General features: G+C 32.8%; 4 protein-coding genes across 4 annotated transcripts; 1 reads left to right on the top strand and 3 right to left on the bottom strand.

Annotated features, from left to right (window-relative positions):
* Positions 1 to 999: 999 nt before the first annotated feature.
* LOC125583347 (putative F-box protein At4g11580) lies at positions 1,000 to 2,774 on the bottom strand. Its single transcript, XM_048750076.1, has 2 exons — positions 1,817 to 2,774; positions 1,000 to 1,721 (listed from the first exon to the last, which is right to left on the bottom strand). The coding sequence occupies exons 1-2, from the start codon at positions 2,176 to 2,178 to the stop codon at positions 1,148 to 1,150; spliced, it is 936 nt and encodes a 311-aa protein (XP_048606033.1). The 5' UTR covers positions 2,179 to 2,774; the 3' UTR covers positions 1,000 to 1,147.
* A 232-nt stretch (positions 2,775 to 3,006) lies between these two features.
* On the bottom strand, positions 3,007 to 3,969 carry LOC106448979. The gene has a single exon (XM_013890788.1). The coding sequence runs from the start codon at positions 3,967 to 3,969 to the stop codon at positions 3,007 to 3,009; it is 963 nt and encodes a 320-aa protein (XP_013746242.1).
* Positions 3,970 to 13,873: 9,904 nt separating this feature from the next.
* Positions 13,874 to 14,922, bottom strand: BNAC03G33270D. The gene is made up of 2 exons (XM_013889564.3): positions 14,684 to 14,922; positions 13,874 to 14,282 (listed from the first exon to the last, which is right to left on the bottom strand). The coding sequence occupies exons 1-2, from the start codon at positions 14,799 to 14,801 to the stop codon at positions 14,089 to 14,091; spliced, it is 312 nt and encodes a 103-aa protein (XP_013745018.1). The 5' UTR covers positions 14,802 to 14,922; the 3' UTR covers positions 13,874 to 14,088.
* A 1,172-nt stretch (positions 14,923 to 16,094) lies between these two features.
* Positions 16,095 to 18,782, top strand: LOC106447601 (heat stress transcription factor A-1e). The gene is made up of 3 exons (XM_013889565.3): positions 16,095 to 16,692; positions 17,403 to 18,553; positions 18,639 to 18,782. Exons 1-2 carry the CDS (start codon positions 16,438 to 16,440, stop codon positions 18,513 to 18,515), a joined length of 1,368 nt encoding a protein of 455 aa, XP_013745019.1. The 5' UTR covers positions 16,095 to 16,437; the 3' UTR covers positions 18,516 to 18,553; positions 18,639 to 18,782.

Consider the following 18,782-nt stretch of genomic DNA (forward strand, 5'->3'; position numbering starts at 1 on the left):
GACATAATGGTGTTCTATAGATTTCAAGGTTTTGATTTGTTTACCTTTTTCACCACAAGAATCTGAGAGGACCACCGTGAGAGTTGGCCGGAATTTGAGAGAGAGAGGAGTTTTCCGGCGGAGAGAGAGAGGTGGCCTGGTGGAGAGGAGGCTGAGCGCCGGTGGAGCAAAGGCTGAGCACCGGAGGAGCTGGCCGGAAAGAGGATCGCCGGCTGAGAGAGATTTCTCAGGTGGAGAGCACAATCGTGCTGATAACGTGTTAGAAATATGAGAGAAGTGTTGTTGTGAAAGTTGTGTCTTTCTCATTAGCTCTCACTATCAATATATAGTGGAGGTTCCAAGGGTTTACAACAAGGAGAGTATCTACACATTTATTACATATTGACCACAAATATCTAGACTTGGTCAAAGCTCATAAATGCTCCGGTTGAATGAGTCTTCATCTTGACTAGTCTTGGACGGATGAGACAAACCGGAGACGGGTGTAGACGGACCGGATAGTCTGGTCGGATGTAAACCTCCTTGATGGTTAATGGCAATCCACATATCCATATCATGGATTTATAACAAGCTGAGATTTTTAATTCATGAGTTGACATTTTTTGTTTTTTTTTTTTACATTTTTCGGTTAAAAGACTGCTATTATATCTTTAAGAGACGGTTCTTAGTTTTTTTTAGTTAAAATCTAAAAAAACCAAGAACCATCTCTTAACCGAATCTAAGAACTTTGGTTAAGAAACTGGAGTTAATGATAGTAGTAAGACCAGATACGTGATTAGGTAAAAATGACCAGGTACGTACGGTAATGAATAAAAAAGGTCAAGTAGTTGTCCAAAAAAAAATAAAAAGGCCAAGTACGTTTTGTCAGTGGCCCTCGTGGTATTTCTTATCTGAAAGTAATTAATTTAATAAAAAATGCAAATCGGACGGTTGAAAGGATCATATCAAATCGTCGTTCACATGAATAAAGAGTTACCGATTTACTTTACAGAGTCAGTATGAGTCTGTTTTTAAATTATATATATTATATTTAAGTTATATATTACAAGAAATTACATAATTTCTATTGTGCAAATAAAAGTATAAAATTTTAAAATAGAAATTTATATAACAGTCTTGTTTTTAGGTTCACATAACTCTAGTTCTTTTATCTCATCTGTTTTCCACCGTTCTTCCTTAACATAACGAAACTCGAGCCCGTAACGGTTTGGATTATTCGCGTGTTTCCATACGTCCTGGCAAATTGTACAGTCCGAACAACACACCATAAACAGACAAGCTTTTTAGTGCCGGCTTGTACAAGTTCGTCCTTAGGTCTCATTCCTAATATACACGACTTACCAGTTCCGGTATTTTGCGTAAAAATACAATGTGAAAGATTAAATATCCTTAGGTTTGGAAGGCCAATGATGAGCGATATTGATGCATCTATACATGCATAATTGCATCGAAAGCTCAGTCGCTCGAGGCTCGGAAAATTGCATACAATTATATTGGCAAGGTCTTTGCTCAACATAGCAGTAAATTTCATGGTTGTAAGATTTCTACAGTTTTCTCCCAAGTCTTGAAGCTCAACGCTGGAGACTTCACGTACCGTCATTGATATAAATGGGTGAATAATCAACGTTTGAAGATTCTGCCATTTACTAAAGGCTGACTGAATTGAATTTATATCTAGAGATGTCCACGTTGGTAATGCAAGTTTTTGGATGTTCGGCATCCTTATAAAAGGGAGAAGAAGATTTATATCAGATTTTTATACTATGTAAAGCTCAAAAGTGAAGTGAAATACAAGAACTAACATAGTTTTGCGTACCCATTAGAAATGATCGCAAGGTCCTCTTCTGCTACACTGCAATATACGTTGAAGAAAAAAGAATTCGGGATAGTACGGGCGAATTTGTTGATCTCAGCTAAGATCTTCCTGAGCTGGTATCGACTATCACTAGCCTGAAGATTAGGGCTGAAAGGGTTATCCAAAATGATTGAATCAAGATCGTTGAGTTTGATGGTGTTCCATATAGTTTTGTTGTGAGAGGCAAGGAACCATGTGATGCACACTCGTGATGCTCCCATGATAACGTCCACTACGTCGAGCTTCTTGAAAATATTTGAAAGTATGTCTTTATCCATATTTTCCCATCTTGGAAAATTTCCTGATCCCTCTTGATTCTCCATTAATTACAACGTAATGAGTGTATACAAACAATATTTGACTCAAGATTATTATAGTCACGTACTTTTATCACAATTTTGAATTTTTGAAGGGTGCTTGATTCAACCAAATGATGTAGGATATTTATAGGGTGTGGGTACTTTAATTTTTTAAAAATTATAGTTATTTAAAATCAAAACATCATTAATGCATGATAATTGTGATAGTATCTTGTGTAGATATGCTACTTAAAATCTTTAAATTATGTACTGTTGAAATTAGATATATTTTTATATTGTTTTCTATTTTGAAAAGATTTAATATATGTTTGTACATAATCTTCTAATAGATTTTTTTTATGATTAATTAAAAATCACTAACTTTTAAGAGATTTTGGTTATTTTAGTTTTAAATTCTATTTACTTTCAGTTCTATTTAGTTTCATAGTATTCGGTTCAATCCAAATTTTGTTGAAATTGTTTAGTCCATGTTACCGTACGTGTCAGGTGGCACGCTCTCTTAGTGGTTGCACTATAACAAGCAGCACGTGAGGCACCTCCAATGCGTATGTTGCTTGCAACTTCCGACACCAAGGTTTTTTTTTTTTTTTTTGGTAAAATGTTAATATTATACCATTTTTGAATTTTTCACAATGTTGCAAGCAACTTATTACACGAAATAAAACAACAACAAACACAACACAAAACAAAACAAGTCGAAAAAGAACCTCAAGGAGACTGATACGAGGCAAAATAAAGCTGAAGGAACGAAGGGCCGGCTGGAGAGGGTGCTGGGACTGAAAGGAGCCGGTCACGAAGTAACCTGTCAAGCGCTAGATGGAGAACACCAGACTAAGAAGACACGGGGGTGAAGATACGCGAGTTCCTTTCTCTCCAGATGATATAGATGATGGACTGAAAGAAAAGCTTGAGTAGAATCACTTGATTGCTGCAGAGTACTCGACTGGAAGATACAATCCAAGCTGCTGCTGAGTGTAGATCTTCAGGCGGGTTAGGCAGAATATTAGATGCAAACGTCAACCAAAGCGCAGAGGAGAAACTGCATTCAAAGAACATATGGTGATGCGTTTCCACTGCTGAGTTGCAGAGCACGCACTGATCAGTCACATTTAGGCCCCATCTTCGAAGTCTGTCCTTAGTAGGAAGCCGTCGAAGGAGAGCCAACCAGGACATGAACGTGTTTCTAGGAATGTTTTCCTTGAACCATATGACTTTATGCCAAAACACAACCGGTGCCGGGATCCGTAGATGCTCCCATGTGATCTTGGAAGAGAAAGAAGGCCCAAAAGAGTTCCCTGACTTGCGCCATAAGTAACAATCTGGTCCATTCAAAGATGTCGGTGGTTCAATTGAGGTTATTACCATTTGGATATTCTGAATTTCGTGAGACCTAGCAGCCGGGAACCTCCAAGCCCCATCAACCGCTGCATCAGGCACCGAGGCCCCAACCCTGATTCTTAGACTGCGAGGACCAGTTTGACCCGCCACTCCAATTAATGGACCCAAAACTGTCCAGTGATCATGCCAGAAACTAGCTGTTTTCCCATCTCCAATAGTACATCTCATAAGTTCTGATACAATGGGTTTTAGTTGCAGCATACTACGGATTGTTGGTGAGAAACGAGGTGAGTCAGTAGTCTGCCAGAGCCCAGTACGCTGGAAAATATGTTTCCTCATCCACGAGACCCAAATAGAAGCTGGTGCTGAGAAGTAAGACCATACTCTTTTTAGACGAAATACTGTCTCAAACTCCTCAAGGTGCCTTATGCCCAGACCACCCTCTGCTTTTGGCATACATATGTCTTTGCACGATACTCGTGCTCCTCTAGCTGACGTTCCATTCGTCCAAAGGAAAGCTGCACATAAAGAGGAAACATAGGGTGGCCAAAAAGTATTTGACTTGAGAATTATAATTTTCAGATCATAGAATGTATGCTTTCGTTTTGAAAATCCCTTATATATTAATTGAGAAACATTACAACATTATTTTGTAGCCACGTGTCACCATGAGAATATGACAAACATCACACTTTTAGGAACAAAGGAAGTATATGACAATTAATGATTATAGATAATAAATATTTGATAATAATCTTTATATCTTAGCTCTTTTTGTTTAATTTTTTTTTTTTTTTTGAAAAAGGGCATAAAGATATATTGTAAGAGAATTGAACCCTCAATCTTCTAGAGTAACAAAAAAAAACCCAGATAGAAAGGAACCGACCCAGATACTTAAACCTACTCTCTCATTATATTTGTTTAATTTTATATTATTAAAAGATATTAAACAACTATATTAACCATATAATAAAAAGTTAAAAAACTATATGTTATCTTTTGAATTTTTAAAACGACTATAAATTATTAAAAACGTTAAATGTCTCACACAAAAATTTTATGATCAATGGTTTAATTTTTCTGGTAATAACACGATACAAATGATCATAAATCGTATGCATATGAAGTCTCATTTATTAAACATTCATATTATATAATAATATAGTTTAAAATTAAACAATATAACATATAATAAAATTTAAATATGATAATTTCTAAATTTGTATTGAAAAAGTATTGAAACCTTAATATTTTAATTTTGAAATCTATACTACTAAAAGAGAAACATTCTGAAAAAATTTAGTTTTGAAAGGTTGTTGGACCATTTCATTAGAATTAACTTTTTTTGGTCTTACGTTAATTACTCTAATTATACACAATTAATAACTCTAACAACCTGTTAATCTTTTTGTGTTACCATGAAAAATTAATAAAATCCCCTAATATCGTGGGATCACAATCATTTGTTGTGCGTGGATAGGATATTAAAGTCACTAAGATCACAATCATATTAAAGATAAAGTAATATTCCATATTCCATATTCCATATTCCATACATCAACTAATAATATCATTAAACATATGGTACCATAACATCTTACATTATATAGCTTTAAATATTTCCGAAATAAAATTTAATAAAAGCACTTTCACAAATCATATGCTAAAACAAAATTATATATATATATATACATATATATATATATATATATATATATATATATATATATATATATATATATTACGTTAGCTTAATTTTTATAATAAGCATTATAATTAAAAAAAAATATTAAGAAAATTTTATAACTATTAATAACCCTACAAATATGTTCTATTGAATTATTTTTTAAAAAAATCTACCAAGTAAACCTTAAGCCATATCAATTTAACAAATGTAACTCTTATAAAATACACACAAAATATAATGAGAGAGTAGGTTTAAGTATCTGGGTCGGTTCCTTTCTATCTGGGTTTTTTTTGGTCCAAAACATTTGGACCCAAATAGATATTTGATTTTTTTTTCATGTCAGAATTGGTTTTTAATCATAATTCAAATACCTATTGAATACATGTAATATTTGGATACATAGGAGGTCTAAGTCGATTCAGATATTTAAGGTCTAAAAAAGATTAAGTACCTGAAAACCTACATAATGATCTGAAACTTGAAAAATATTAGAAAACCTAACAAATACTCAAAATATATTAAAATATCCGAAAAAGATCTAAAATGCTTCCCGAGATACAACCCGAGAAACTAAAAATATCCAAACTTTTATCTGAATATCCGAAATATTTTTTTTAAATTTAGAATTTTATCTGAAACCTGAAAGTATAACTGAAAACTCAAACCCAAAACAAACAAAAAAGAATATCTATAATACCAAAAATATATTCGAAATACTCAAATACACTAATATACTCAAAACATTTCATGTACTTTGGGTATCCGAGTCTTGAGTAGGATCCGTACTAAAGCAAGATATGTTGGTCCGAAAAATACCCAATATATACATTTCCTTGGACCCGGATCCGATCAGTTTTTTTTTTATTTGAATAAATGCCTAGCTTAAGAGAGAGAGGGTTATATAAAAATGTATATACAAAATCTCAAATAAACTAATTTATAAGTCATATAATTTTAAACAGATTCTCTTCTCGATATAATACTTGTAACATAGTAATGTACAACAATCCCAAAATACTAATTCATATCAAACTTTATCTATAATCTAAAGCCCGCGCTTTCTAAGCGCGGGTCAAAATCTAGTTTGCATTAAAAAAATCGCACATTAGAAATTTTGTGTTTATCATATGACTATGAATTCTCAATAATAAATATTTATATTAAAATATACTATAATATCTATGTCCATGTTATTGAAATTTTAGTTATATACCATATAAAATAAATAAATGATTGTTTTAATTTATTTACCAAAAAAATATCGTAAATAAACAAGATGTGTTGTTTTGATTTATGTCTTTACTCTAATTTAATTATATACACAATACGTAAAAGAATACAAACAAATAATAATAGATAAAAATTAGTTTTATATATAACATTCATTCCGCGTAATTGTGCGGATATTAAGCTAGTTAGCTTTGATTTTGTAATTTATTCACAGCACTGCCACTATGATGATGTGTCAAGTTCTCAATGCTTCTCAGCCAAGTTACGTAAAAACTCTTTCATTACTAGCAAATTTACAAATGATGCCACTGCCTAAATAATTTAGTCCGACCCAATTACCTAATATGAATATTGTTATATACTCTTACAAAAAGACAATTTAGTAGAACATACCAACTCGGTTCTCAATTTTTTCCCAACATACCAACATGAATGGCAGCAAACGATTCTTCAATCCATTTGCACCTACAAAATGAACTTTTTGAGTTATTGTTCTGCTCATAGTCGTTTTTCATAATATAGATGGTTTTTATAGTCAAACATATTACAAAGCTAAGCCACTGTATAGGATAACAGAAAACAAATTTATCAGCTTACGAATATCGGTAATTGTTATGCTCATAGCCATTTGTCATAATATAGATGTTTTTTATATATGGTTAACAGTTTTACCAATTTCTGGTTTTTCGAGATTTGGTTTACTTTTTGTTAATAGTCATTTACTTGCAGAAACAAGAACTTGGATGACATAACAGACATACATCCAATTAATAGTGAACGTATATTTTTAGGGGATTTGAAAGATTCAAAGAAAGGAATGTTTGTCTTAATGTTATGTGTGTAGTTAAATGTAAATTGTTATAGCTGGTACCTTGAATCATGCAATTATTCCCCTTTCTATTTCAATTATTGGAATCTCACCAAAAAGAAGTATCTAACAATACTAAAAGTCAAATATATTCAATAGAAAAGCATGCCACCTCAGATTAAAAAATCAGCCAATCAGAGGATGTTGATTTGCCACGTCAGACGTTCTTTGACACAGAATTTACCGGATCAATGTAATTGGGCTTATAGCAATTATATCTGACCCATTATAATCTGCTCATTTATCCTTCCAACCTAAATATTTGTAGCAAGCGACGCTGCTGCTCCCACTTCCTCATCGTCTTATCTGCATATCGCTGTTACGATGTTGTTATGACGACTCATTCAATTCCGTTCTTCATTCCTAACTTCATGAGCGATGCTAACCTTCCACCTCCATCCCTCTCTTTTTCCTCTTATATAAACCCTTCGCTCTAAGCTTTCACTAAACAAAATTCTGCAACCCCCATTCCATAAACCAATCGATGATCATGAAATCGGTTCAAATCTCAAGCAAGTCTCCAGTGGCCCTATATTGCATTCGAATCACCCTTCTTACGTCGAGGAGTGTGCCAATGTAACATTACAACCCATTACGTTTTATTTTGAGTTTGATCTCATTCGTTCTTTAAGTTGTAGAAGATAGCTTATGATCTCGATAAACCTCACTACATTCTGAGTCTAATACTGACTAGGAGAGGACACACATGGTTTCTACTCTTTTTCTGTACAGCGCTAGACAACCTCAAAAGTAATTACAAGGTGGCCTTGAGCAGGGATGATGCTAAAGTTATTGTTAATACGGGTACGTTTGGGTATCATTCTCTTCCTCACGAAATAACAGAGAGCATTATGAAAACTTTTGGTGATGGCTTTTGTGTGTTTCTTACTGTAGGTGTGAAATCGAGAAAAGGGGCAAGTATGTTTTGGTGTCTTGGTATCTTTGTTGATTGTATTGGCATTAGGTACTGATGTTTATACTGATGTATATTCATTTTCTCAGGGAAAGATCCAAAGATTGGATATGAATATGTTTATTATGATCAAAAGATAAACAGTATTTTCTCTCTTCCTGCTACACTCAACGGTCAGTATTATGTATAAATCAACATGTTTTTTTTTTAATATGAATGATATATTCTCCTATTGCTTGCCTATTTGGTTTAGTTTTTATGCTTGCCATGCAAGGAAATCAGCTCCTCGTGTACAGTTAGGTCTGTCTGAGCTGCAACTCGGTGTTAATCCACGGTTCGAAGGTACAAAATCAACTTTGTTGATTTTCAAATCCCTAATGTTTTCCCGTCAGCAGCATATGAGTTTTGATCATATAAGAGCCATATTCTCTTAACTTTACCGTGTTTTAGCAAAACAAATTTTTTTTTACCGTGTTGCTAAGTCTTTAGATATACAGACAAAGATGATGACAAATAGAGATGATGGTTACAGTAAAGTTTCTTCTCAAGGAAGAAGCTAATTCTCTCTTTCTCTTTTCCAAACTTTTTGTTACCCATTTCATATTATTATGTGCATATGCTTTGTTCGTCACCCAAATTGTTTTGTTGAAGATGTTAATATTTTATACCTGGTATTGATTTAATAAGTTGTGTGTTGAGACTAATACTTATTCGGTTACAGAATCCATAAACCAAGCTGGTGTGGATTTCAATGAGTGGGAGTTAGTGACATGTATTTGTGCAATGCAGAAACTGGAAACCTCAAACTAAAAATGATGTTCTACATTATCTCAAAGCTGTAAAAGTGTGAAGAACATTTTCACTAACTATGTTAGGAAATATGCGATATTTCTTGGAGAACTGTTGTATTTTGTCGATCCAGTCATGAAATGAGTTCGTTTTGGTATGTAAAAAAAATTTCAATTAATCATTGGTTCTAATCAGAAACTGACACTTGGTATTTCTAAAGTCAAACAAAAAATTAGAAATTAATAATTCTAAACTCAAACAAAATTAAAAACCACTAGTAAATTTGATGAATGTTTTACAGAAAACATAAATAAAGTATTTAAATCAAAACTAACATTTAATTATTTTTTTAAATTTTCCTCACCATCCTAATAATTACAAGAATAAAATTCTAAAAACATTTCATATCTCTTATTTGCATTTAATCAGATTTAATTTATAAATTTAAATTTTAATGTTTAATAAATCAGAAATAATAAGGAAAACAAGAGCGTAGTCCGAAAACCATCGAATAACTTTTATAAACTAATCAAAAATAATGTAGGAAAATTAATACTCACCACAATACCATTTAATAGTATTTTAATTCAAGACTTTCATAAATGTTATTCAAAATTTCAAATGAAAATTAAATATACAAAAGTATAACATAGGTCAACATAAATTAACAACTGAAGAAAATAATACTCTCTCCGTTCCCGAAAGTAAGATTTTCTAGAGTTTATTCTTGTTCCACAAAAATATATTTTCTATATTTTTAAGGTACTTTTGTATACGTTTGAGAAACATTAATTATGAATATTTGAATTGAAAGTGTATTGAAAAGTAAATTGTAGATTAAATTGTAAACATTTATTGTATTCTTAATAAACATGAAAACTCTAGAAAATCTTATTTTTGGGAACAGAGAGAGTATCATACTTCATTTTTCTTCTTTGATGTTAGCAGTGCAACTCATTTTTGGTTTCACAAAATTGTAAATATATTTTATAACATCAAAATATGGTATATAGTAAGAGAAATCCATCCAGGTATACTTTAAATTCTCTAAGAAAAACTATTCAAAATGTAAAATCTTCTGTTAAAATTATATTCTCAGACATTGAAAATCACTGTAGGTTTATTTACACAATACAATTTTAAATATAGGAGTTGAGGCTTATATGCTGGTAACACTGCTTGGGTTAAGATGATCAAACAATGGTGAATGAGCCATTGTCATTAACCACAACCCCCAGTTTTATTGTTGTGTGTGTCGTTTGTTTTTTCACTGTGGTTCAAAGAAGGAAGGTGCAATTCTGGGTTCTCACTGACCATCCAAAATTGCGGCATAGAGTTTCATTATAAGCAGCAGATTTCATTTTTACTTCTTTTTTTTAATATGGATCATTGTTTTAATTTGGTTGCCATTTCTGATTTGTTTTGGTTTGTTCTTGAATTTGGATTATATTGTCAAATATATGGTCAGGTCTCTTGTGGTTGAATCAATAGTCTAATGAATTTGTGTGTTATGTATACTTCTGAAACATATGAGCTTCCACACTACTTCAGGGGCATAGTTGGTCGTGTGGCAAACTGGATATAAGACGAAAAATGTAGACTCAGTGGAATCGACTACACCTACCATCAATAAGCCTCTAAACAGCCTCAACGGTACGTAACACTTATCTCTTCTTTTGTATGATTATATAGCATTTTGCAAAGTTCATCAGATATGTGTAAAACATAAATGTTACTCATAAATATGGGACGTAGCAGAAGACGGTGAAAGACCTTTCATCACTTTCAAATATCACATATCTGGTCAAGAAGAAGGTCCCTACATCTATATATGGGATTAACGTTGCGGAAAAGATATTTTTTCATCATTTATCTTATACCTCTTGGATAGTTTATCCTGGTGCAGTTTCTAACACACCGACATACATTCTCATGTCAGAAACTACCATGGAACTTAACATGGAGGCATCTGCAGAGAACAAAAACACTCCGATTAACTTAGCTCAGAATACGTACTGGAACTTGACGGGTAATGAATCATGGAACATTCTTGACCACATGATACAGATTTGGGGTCCACATATCACTCATGTGGATCAACACACAGATCATGCGAGATCCTTACGGGAAAGGGATCTCATTTCGCTTTCATCACCACAAGAAATGGATAGGCGAGTCTACAGGAGAGGTGGGTATCGGATATGATCATAACTACGTATTGGACTGTCCTGATCAAGAGAAGGACGGGCTGAAACATGCAACAAAGCTGAAGGACGATGCGAGTGAACAAGTGGTTTTACATGGATGTGGTTTAGGTAACTGATTGGAATAACTGGCCGTTTAAATTTTTTATGTCTTCATATATATATAAATTTTAAAAGTCATGGTTACTATATATTTACAAGGAGACTTGGATTTTTCCAGAGACATGTTCATTTTCTCATTCAAAAATAATATTTCAAAGCTTTGGTCTAATGAATTGTTTTTCACTATCCAAAAACAATATATGGAGTTTTTGACTCATTAACACAAATAAGTATTGCTGACTCAAAAGTATTTGATTTACACAAAATATTATAATTTTTTAAAGCTATTGATCATCAATTATCTAAACTATCGCTTTAAATATATAGTACATCAAAATAGAGTTTGGACTATAACTTTTCTTAGAATAGTTTTAAGATTAAAAATTAGTCAGTCTCTTATGTAGAAGGATTAACTTATTGTTGGATCTATAAAAGTACGAACATTATGGTAGCGTCATAAATTTTTGTATTAAAATTATAACAAGCTTATAGACACTATTAAAAAAGTTTAAAGAAATATTGAAGAAAAAATATTAAAATACAGAAAATAGTACTACATCACTTCATATAAAAAGAAAGAGGAGTTGAAAGACAAAGGAAAAAACCACCCACAATACACTTTTGTCATGTTCTTTCTTGTAACTGGGTATTTTGGTTTATTAGAACGTAACTATGTCTTTAAAACTAGACCAAAAAACTCTGTTTTAAAATAAGATTTTTTTTTACATTGGCCTATAACAATAACTATTACCTATTTACATAGAAAACAATGTAAAAATAAATTATATAGTAATAAAATATATTATAAAAAATTAAATAATACAGAAATAAAATATTAAACATGATTGAAAAATAAATATAAAAATGTGATGTTAAGATTAATAATATATTTTCAAAATAACCAAAATATGTAAAAAAAAATATTTTGGATAATAACTAAAGTTTAACAATTTTTAATTCATTTCACATTTGTTCATCATCCCATACATATTTTTTTTTTTTTTTTGTCAGCAACAAAACAGACTCATATAGACTCTGTAAACCAAACTGGTAGTTCTGCATCCATATGGACTACAAACGAGGGTTGCCTTCTTGCACTACGTGCTAGACTATCCGCCCTTGAATTATGCGTCCTTGGTATATGAATGAGCTCTGAGGTGTGGAAACTTCCTTTCAGGATCTTTATATCTTCCAGATAACTTGCAAATGCGGGCCATTCCTCGGGTTCAGAAACCATCTTCACCAACTGAGAACAATCCGTCGCAAAAGTGACAGTAAACTGTCTTAAGAACAACCCATACATATTTTAGATAATAAAAACAATAAATTGCATGTTTTATTCATTTCTAATTCAAATTACTATTTATACTTTTATAAATAGATATAGTATTGTAATATAAATATTAAATACGATGCTATTTGTATAAACCCGGACGTAGCCCGGGAAAAATCTCTAGTAACATTAATGACTAAACTTGGTTCTCAAACTCATCAGTTAAATTCGCTTAAATTGGCCGAAATTAACTCCCTATAAATTACGTTTACACTGCTTGGCCATAACGCAACCTAGGGCTGGCAAAAAACCCGAATCCGAAGAACCGAACCGAACCCGATCCGAAAAAGTAGTACCGAACCCGAACCAAAATTGATTAAATATACGAACATGTTCAAAATTTTGGTATCCAGAGAACCGAAACCGAACCCGACCCGAACCGAAGTATTTCGGGTACCCGAATGTATACCCGTATGTATCCAAAATAGATTTATATATCTAAATATATTAATTATTTTTAGATTAAATGTATATTTAAAACATCCAAAATATATAAGATACTTTTAAATTGTCTAAAATACTTGAAAATATATACAAATAGTCAAAAGTAAATGTCTAAAATAACTAAAATATATTCAAAACACTAATACTACTTGAAATATCTACTGATTCTCTATCAAAATATTCAAATCAAACCAAGTTATATGTTAAGTTTAAGTATTCTGACATATGTTATTCAAATTAATATATAATACAATATTTTATTTACAGATTTTGAGAAATTTAAATTATAAATTTAATTTTAAAATTTTAAGAATCATTTAAATGGGTTATCCGAACCCGAACCGAACACGCAAAGATCCGAACCGAACCCGACCCGAAATTTAGAAATACCCGAATGTGGCAGAAATCTTTAACCCCGAAAACCCGAAACCCGAATAAACCCGAACTGAACCCGAATGGGTACCCGAACGCTCACCCCTAACGCAAACCTTTGTCATTAATGTGTTTGGCTACTATATACAGTAGAACCTCTATAAATTAATAATCTTTATAAATTAATAAATTTTGTCAGTTCTAATTTGGATCAGTTCAAAATTTAACACAAATCGATAAAATAATAAGATAATAGTAAATACATCGTCTCATTATAATTATAAATTATAATTTATATGTATACATATATATATATATAGTAAAACCTATTATTATATATTTTTTTTTATATATATAGTAAATTCGTCGCAGTTAAAATGCTTTACTCACACTGCTACATAACATTAGAGAGGATGCATAGGGATTATATAATTTATAAGAAAATTAAAATAAAACAGTTCTACAATAGCTTAAAACTTGTAACAACATATCATATCATACCATCATCCCAAGTGGCATAATATCTTTTATTTTGCAAGAAATTTCCAGAATTACATTTATGGTGACAACTTGTGAAAATATTTTTTCATCAAGAAATTTGTGGAATCATATGTTTTTGCCTTTGGAAGACCTTTAAGGCGATGGAGGGGATTTTGCCTTCAACAAGTCATAGGCCTTTTTCAACTTCCTCTTACATACGTCGTCATTAATGTTGCATAACGGCGATGGAGGGGGTGGAGGTATAGCGCCCATTAAGTCCTGGCCCTTTTTCATCCATGCCGGCAGCTTCTTCTGGTTAGCTGAGAACCAACCCTTAGGAATAAGCCCTAAACCCCAAAACCACCGAAACGCATTAGTTAATCATATGTACTACAGTGCCAAGATTTGGTAAACTGGTCATTTGTCGATCATTTCGAATAATCCCAATTTGAGGCCATATTGGATCGTGGTACAACTAAACTTGTTTTATTTTATTCATTTTAACAATAAATTTTGGTCTGAACAAAAAAAGAACAGTAGATAAAACTTTCTGATTTTATCTTCTTTTTTAACATAATTTAATAAGTTATGAACGAAAGTAATCAAAATTTTAATGTTACGATTTTTATAATTCTCTTTTTCAAATGAAAAAAAAAGAATCAAGCAAATAAAATAAGATAGTGATGATTTTGTTTAAAGAAAAAAAAAAGAGTTTCAAAACCAAAAAAAACGAAAAAAGAAGACTAACTGCTAAGTTTGCGGTTGCGAAGCTGAATTTGTTCACCCAGGGCTTTATCCATATCGGCAAGCACAAGAACGAGAAGAATGAGAGCGACAAACATGTAAGATGCTTTAGAAGATGACATCTTAATGTTCTCTTTTTCTTAATTTACCGATGAGTGGATGATAAGAGTAATTCATTTGTATTCATTTATATAGAAGGGAGAGAGGTGGAAAAATACTTTAGGGTTTTTTGGTTTGTGTTGGAAATAAGCCATCGAAGACTTAGTTGTACGTCACTTATGGGTCTTGAAGTTTTGGTAGTTTTAGGCGAATGTTCTTAACATCACTCATTTTCCAGGATATTATAATATTTCATTTGAATAGGTCAAACTTGCATCAACTTAGCATACTAGTAAAGCAAATCTATTCATGTTTAAGCCATTAATTCTTTTACTAGTTTATAAGAGCCATGTTCTAATAATGTTAGGTTCGTTAATATATAGTTCATAGTACTATGAATTAATGCTTTTCGAAGAGTTCTTAATTTTTCATATGATTAATCTATAAACTTAAGTGTCATAAAACTTATGGAGGAAGGCGGATAAGTGTCTGATCAAAAGGTTTGCAAATTTCCGATTACAATGACTACTAATAACAAATTGTGTAGTCGCATCATCTGATTCACTATCGTATACGTATGTATGTGTGACGTGTAAGTACGTATGTGTAAGTTTATTTCTGAGAAAGGAGAGGCACAAGAATCGTGTCGACCGCTTCACTGAAGCTAACCAATTTTATTTGTGTTCATAGATTAATAGTTTAAAAAAAAGATTAATAGTTTATTTCAATTTTATTAATAGTGATGCATTAATTGATTAATTGTATTATGGAAGTATCTTTATATTCTTTTAACAATATATTTTTGATAAGATTTAGTAATATTATATCTAAAACCACATTTAAGTTCTATACAATATATATTATATACACCAAATAATATAATAAAATTAATATAGATGTCAATTTTTTTAAAAAATAATAATTAATTTCTACGCACTAAAATCAAATATTTTTTTTATCTTAGAATAAACATATTTTAAAATAAAAAATAAATCTATAACAAGGAAACTTTTATAAATTAGTATCTATATAAATTAATAAAATTTCAAAGTCTCAACATTATTAATTTATAGAGGTTCTACTGTAGAGACAAGTTATAGGGACAATGTTAATTTAGACCAATAATACAGTGTTATATGGTCTTTTAGTCTTTTGTTTTCTAAATTGTATTGAAAAATATTTAATTTTTTTAGTATCGGCCTTCTTCCACAGCGGCAAGAAGTAGCAGAGCAAAACGCAGAAGAAAGAAGAAAGAAACGTTAAAAATAAAATAATAGCGGCCGGATCCAATAATTCAACGAGTGAAAAGTGCCACGTATGAAAAAAAAAAGCTTAGGACCAGATACGTGATTAGGTAAAAAAGACCAGGTACGGTAATGAATAAAAAAGGTCAAGTACGTTTTATCAGTGGCCCACGTGGTATTTCTTATCTAAAAGTAATTATTAATTTAATAAAAAATGCAAATCGAACGGGTGGAAGAATCAGATCAACGGTGGAAAATGGGACACGTTATCGTTTCTGGATTAAGAAAACTTTTGAGTATAAATATAAGAGGCAGAGGACAAGCTTTTTGTAGACTAAACTAAGTTGTAGAAGAAGAAACTCTCTCTCTCTTAGAAGAAATCTTTGAAGTTTGGATTTAAGCTTTTGGTATAGGTATGAGATCGATTTGTGAATCTGTACCGGCGGCGAACTCTTCTTCTGCGTCTACGACGGTGGTGAGCTCTATTCCTCCGTTTCTGAGCAAGACCTACGATATGGTTGATGATCCATTGACCGACGAGGTTGTGTCTTGGAGCAGTGGGAATAACAGCTTCGTCGTGTGGAACGTGCCTGAGTTCGCTAAACAGTTTCTACCAAAGTACTTCAAGCACAACAACTTCTCCAGCTTTGTCAGGCAGCTCAACACTTATGTAAGTATGAATTATCCATCGATGTGATTGATGTTCCTAAAGAATTTTCAATTCTGGTAGAACACTGACTTTGCTGAAGTGTGGATCCATATTTTGCGTATATAGTTAGTCTTTTGTTTTGTAGATATCCTCTACTAGTATTTGTGTACATGTATACTTCGTTGAGTGAAGATATATTATTATTTTCTTTTCTAAGTGTAATGGTCTCAACCCATTTTCCAAAATGATTTTTGCTTAGGTTAAAAAAAAACATGAGGAGAATACTATTTTTTTTTTGAATTAACCAGGAAAGTACTATTACATAGCCTTCTTTCCTGTTCTTCTTTGCTTTTCTTACTTACCAAAAGGGTTCATCGAACTTTGCAGGCTTGTTTGGACATGTGCTCATATGTGTCTGAAGAGTTGGTTGCTTCAACAGTTCCATTTCTGCTCTAAGTCACAAATCAATATTTTCTATCAGTTCAGTTGTCCCACGTTAGCTTTTCCATTCGTTTGTATGTTATTCTCCAGGTACATGTCAATAAACTAAGAACTATTGGTTTTGTTGAACCATGGTATATAGTTTGTTGCTGTAGTTAGGCACATTGGAGAGATTTTTTCATGTCTTACTATCTCTGGAATAGTTGTTATATATTGAAGTTTTTAATGGTCTTTATGTTTATACTTCTATGTACAATCTGTTCCATTCTTCATGCATCAATTTTTTTCAGGGTTTCAGAAAAATTGATCCAGAACGCTGGGAATTTGCAAATGAGGGATTTGTTAGAGGCCAAAAGCATTTGCTAAAGAGTATTAACCGGAGAAAACCTTCTCAGGTGCAGCCTCAAAAGCAACCTCAAGTCCAGCACTCATCTGTTGGTGCATGCGTTGAAGTGGGAAAGTTTGGACTGGAAGAAGAAGTTGAGAGACTCCAGCGAGATAAGAACGTCCTTATGCAAGAGCTTGTGAGGTTAAGGCAGCAACAACAAGGTACAGAACATCATTTACAGAATGTAGGGCAGAAAGTTCATGTGATGGAGCAGAGGCAGCAGCAAATGATGTCGTTTCTAGCGAAGGCTGTCCAAAGTCCAGGGTTCTTGAACCAGTTTTCACAGCAGAGTAGTGAAGGGAACCAACACATCTCTGAGTCCAACAAGAAGAGGAGGCTACCTGTTGAGAATCAGAAGGGTAGTGGGAGTCATGGGGTTAATGGTCTTAGCCGCCAGATTGTGAGGTATCAGTCATCGATGAACGAATCAGCTAACAGTGTGCTCCAACAGATACAAAGTATGAGTAGCTCACGTGGCTGTCATGAGCCCCTCTCCAACAATCATGGTAGCTTTCTTTTGGGTGATGTTCCTAACCTTTCAGCCAATGGGAGCTCCTCAAATGGAGCATCTGGAGTTGCATTCAGTGATGTTTCATCCAATGCTGCAATGAAACATCACGACCCTTATGCTCAAGCTGATCTGCTAGCTCCAAGGCAAGGAGCAGTAGTAGCTTCTGGGAGCTCAAGTTCGGATCTAGTTGGATGCGAGACAGACAATGGAGAGTGTTTGGATCCAATGATGGCTGTTTTGGATGAGTCAATGATGTTAGGAAGTGATGGAGCCATAAATGAGTTGCTTCCTGGAGCTGGAGATTCATTGTGGGAACAGTTCTTTGGTGAGTCTCCAGGGATTGGCATCACAGATGAGTTAGTGTCAGGGTCAGTGGACAATGAGTTAATAATGGAGCAGCTAGAATTACAACGTAACCTGAGGAATATGTTGGGCAAAAATCAACAAATGAACCATCTTACTGAACAGATGGGACTTCTCTCATCAGATGTGCTCAGGAAATGAAAAATCGCCGCAAGTTCCATAATCTTTACTCTCAAGAGGTGATCCATCTTTCTTTATTTGTGAGTTTTAAATATCCACACACTTTCAAGAAACTTTGTGCTAAATCCCCACTTGTTCTCGCAGATGTAGAAGATGGGGGTTAAGTTTTGTGGAGTTGCAGCAACAAAAGTATAATGATCAGAAGGAGGTGGTGGTGTATCTATGTATCAAACTCTCGTTCTTGTCAATGTGTGATTAAAAAAAATAAAAGAACTATGGCTTTGTGAA

Source organism: Brassica napus, chromosome C3 (genome assembly GCF_020379485.1).
Source record: "Brassica napus cultivar Da-Ae chromosome C3, Da-Ae, whole genome shotgun sequence".
NCBI lineage: Eukaryota > Viridiplantae > Streptophyta > Magnoliopsida > Brassicales > Brassicaceae > Brassica > Brassica napus.

Excerpts from the sequence above, each read along its gene's own strand:
- LOC125583347 (XM_048750076.1), bottom strand. The coding sequence starts at position 2,178 with ATGGAGAATCAAGAGGGATCAGGAAATTTTCCAAGATGGGAAAATATG. Across the intron at positions 1,722-1,816 it reads CTTGCGATCATTTCTAATGG|GATGCCGAACATCCAAAAAC; the intron begins GTACGCAAAACT and ends CCCTTTTATAAG.
- LOC106448979 (XM_013890788.1), bottom strand. The coding sequence starts at position 3,969 with ATGCCAAAAGCAGAGGGTGGTCTGGGCATAAGGCACCTTGAGGAGTTT.
- BNAC03G33270D (XM_013889564.3), bottom strand. The coding sequence starts at position 14,801 with ATGTCATCTTCTAAAGCATCTTACATGTTTGTCGCTCTCATTCTTCTC. Across the intron at positions 14,283-14,683 it reads TCGCAACCGCAAACTTAGCA|GGCTTATTCCTAAGGGTTGG; the intron begins GTTAGTCTTCTT and ends TTTGGGGTTTAG.
- LOC106447601 (XM_013889565.3), top strand. The coding sequence starts at position 16,438 with ATGAGATCGATTTGTGAATCTGTACCGGCGGCGAACTCTTCTTCTGCG. Across the intron at positions 16,693-17,402 it reads TCAGGCAGCTCAACACTTAT|GGTTTCAGAAAAATTGATCC; the intron begins GTAAGTATGAAT and ends AATTTTTTTCAG.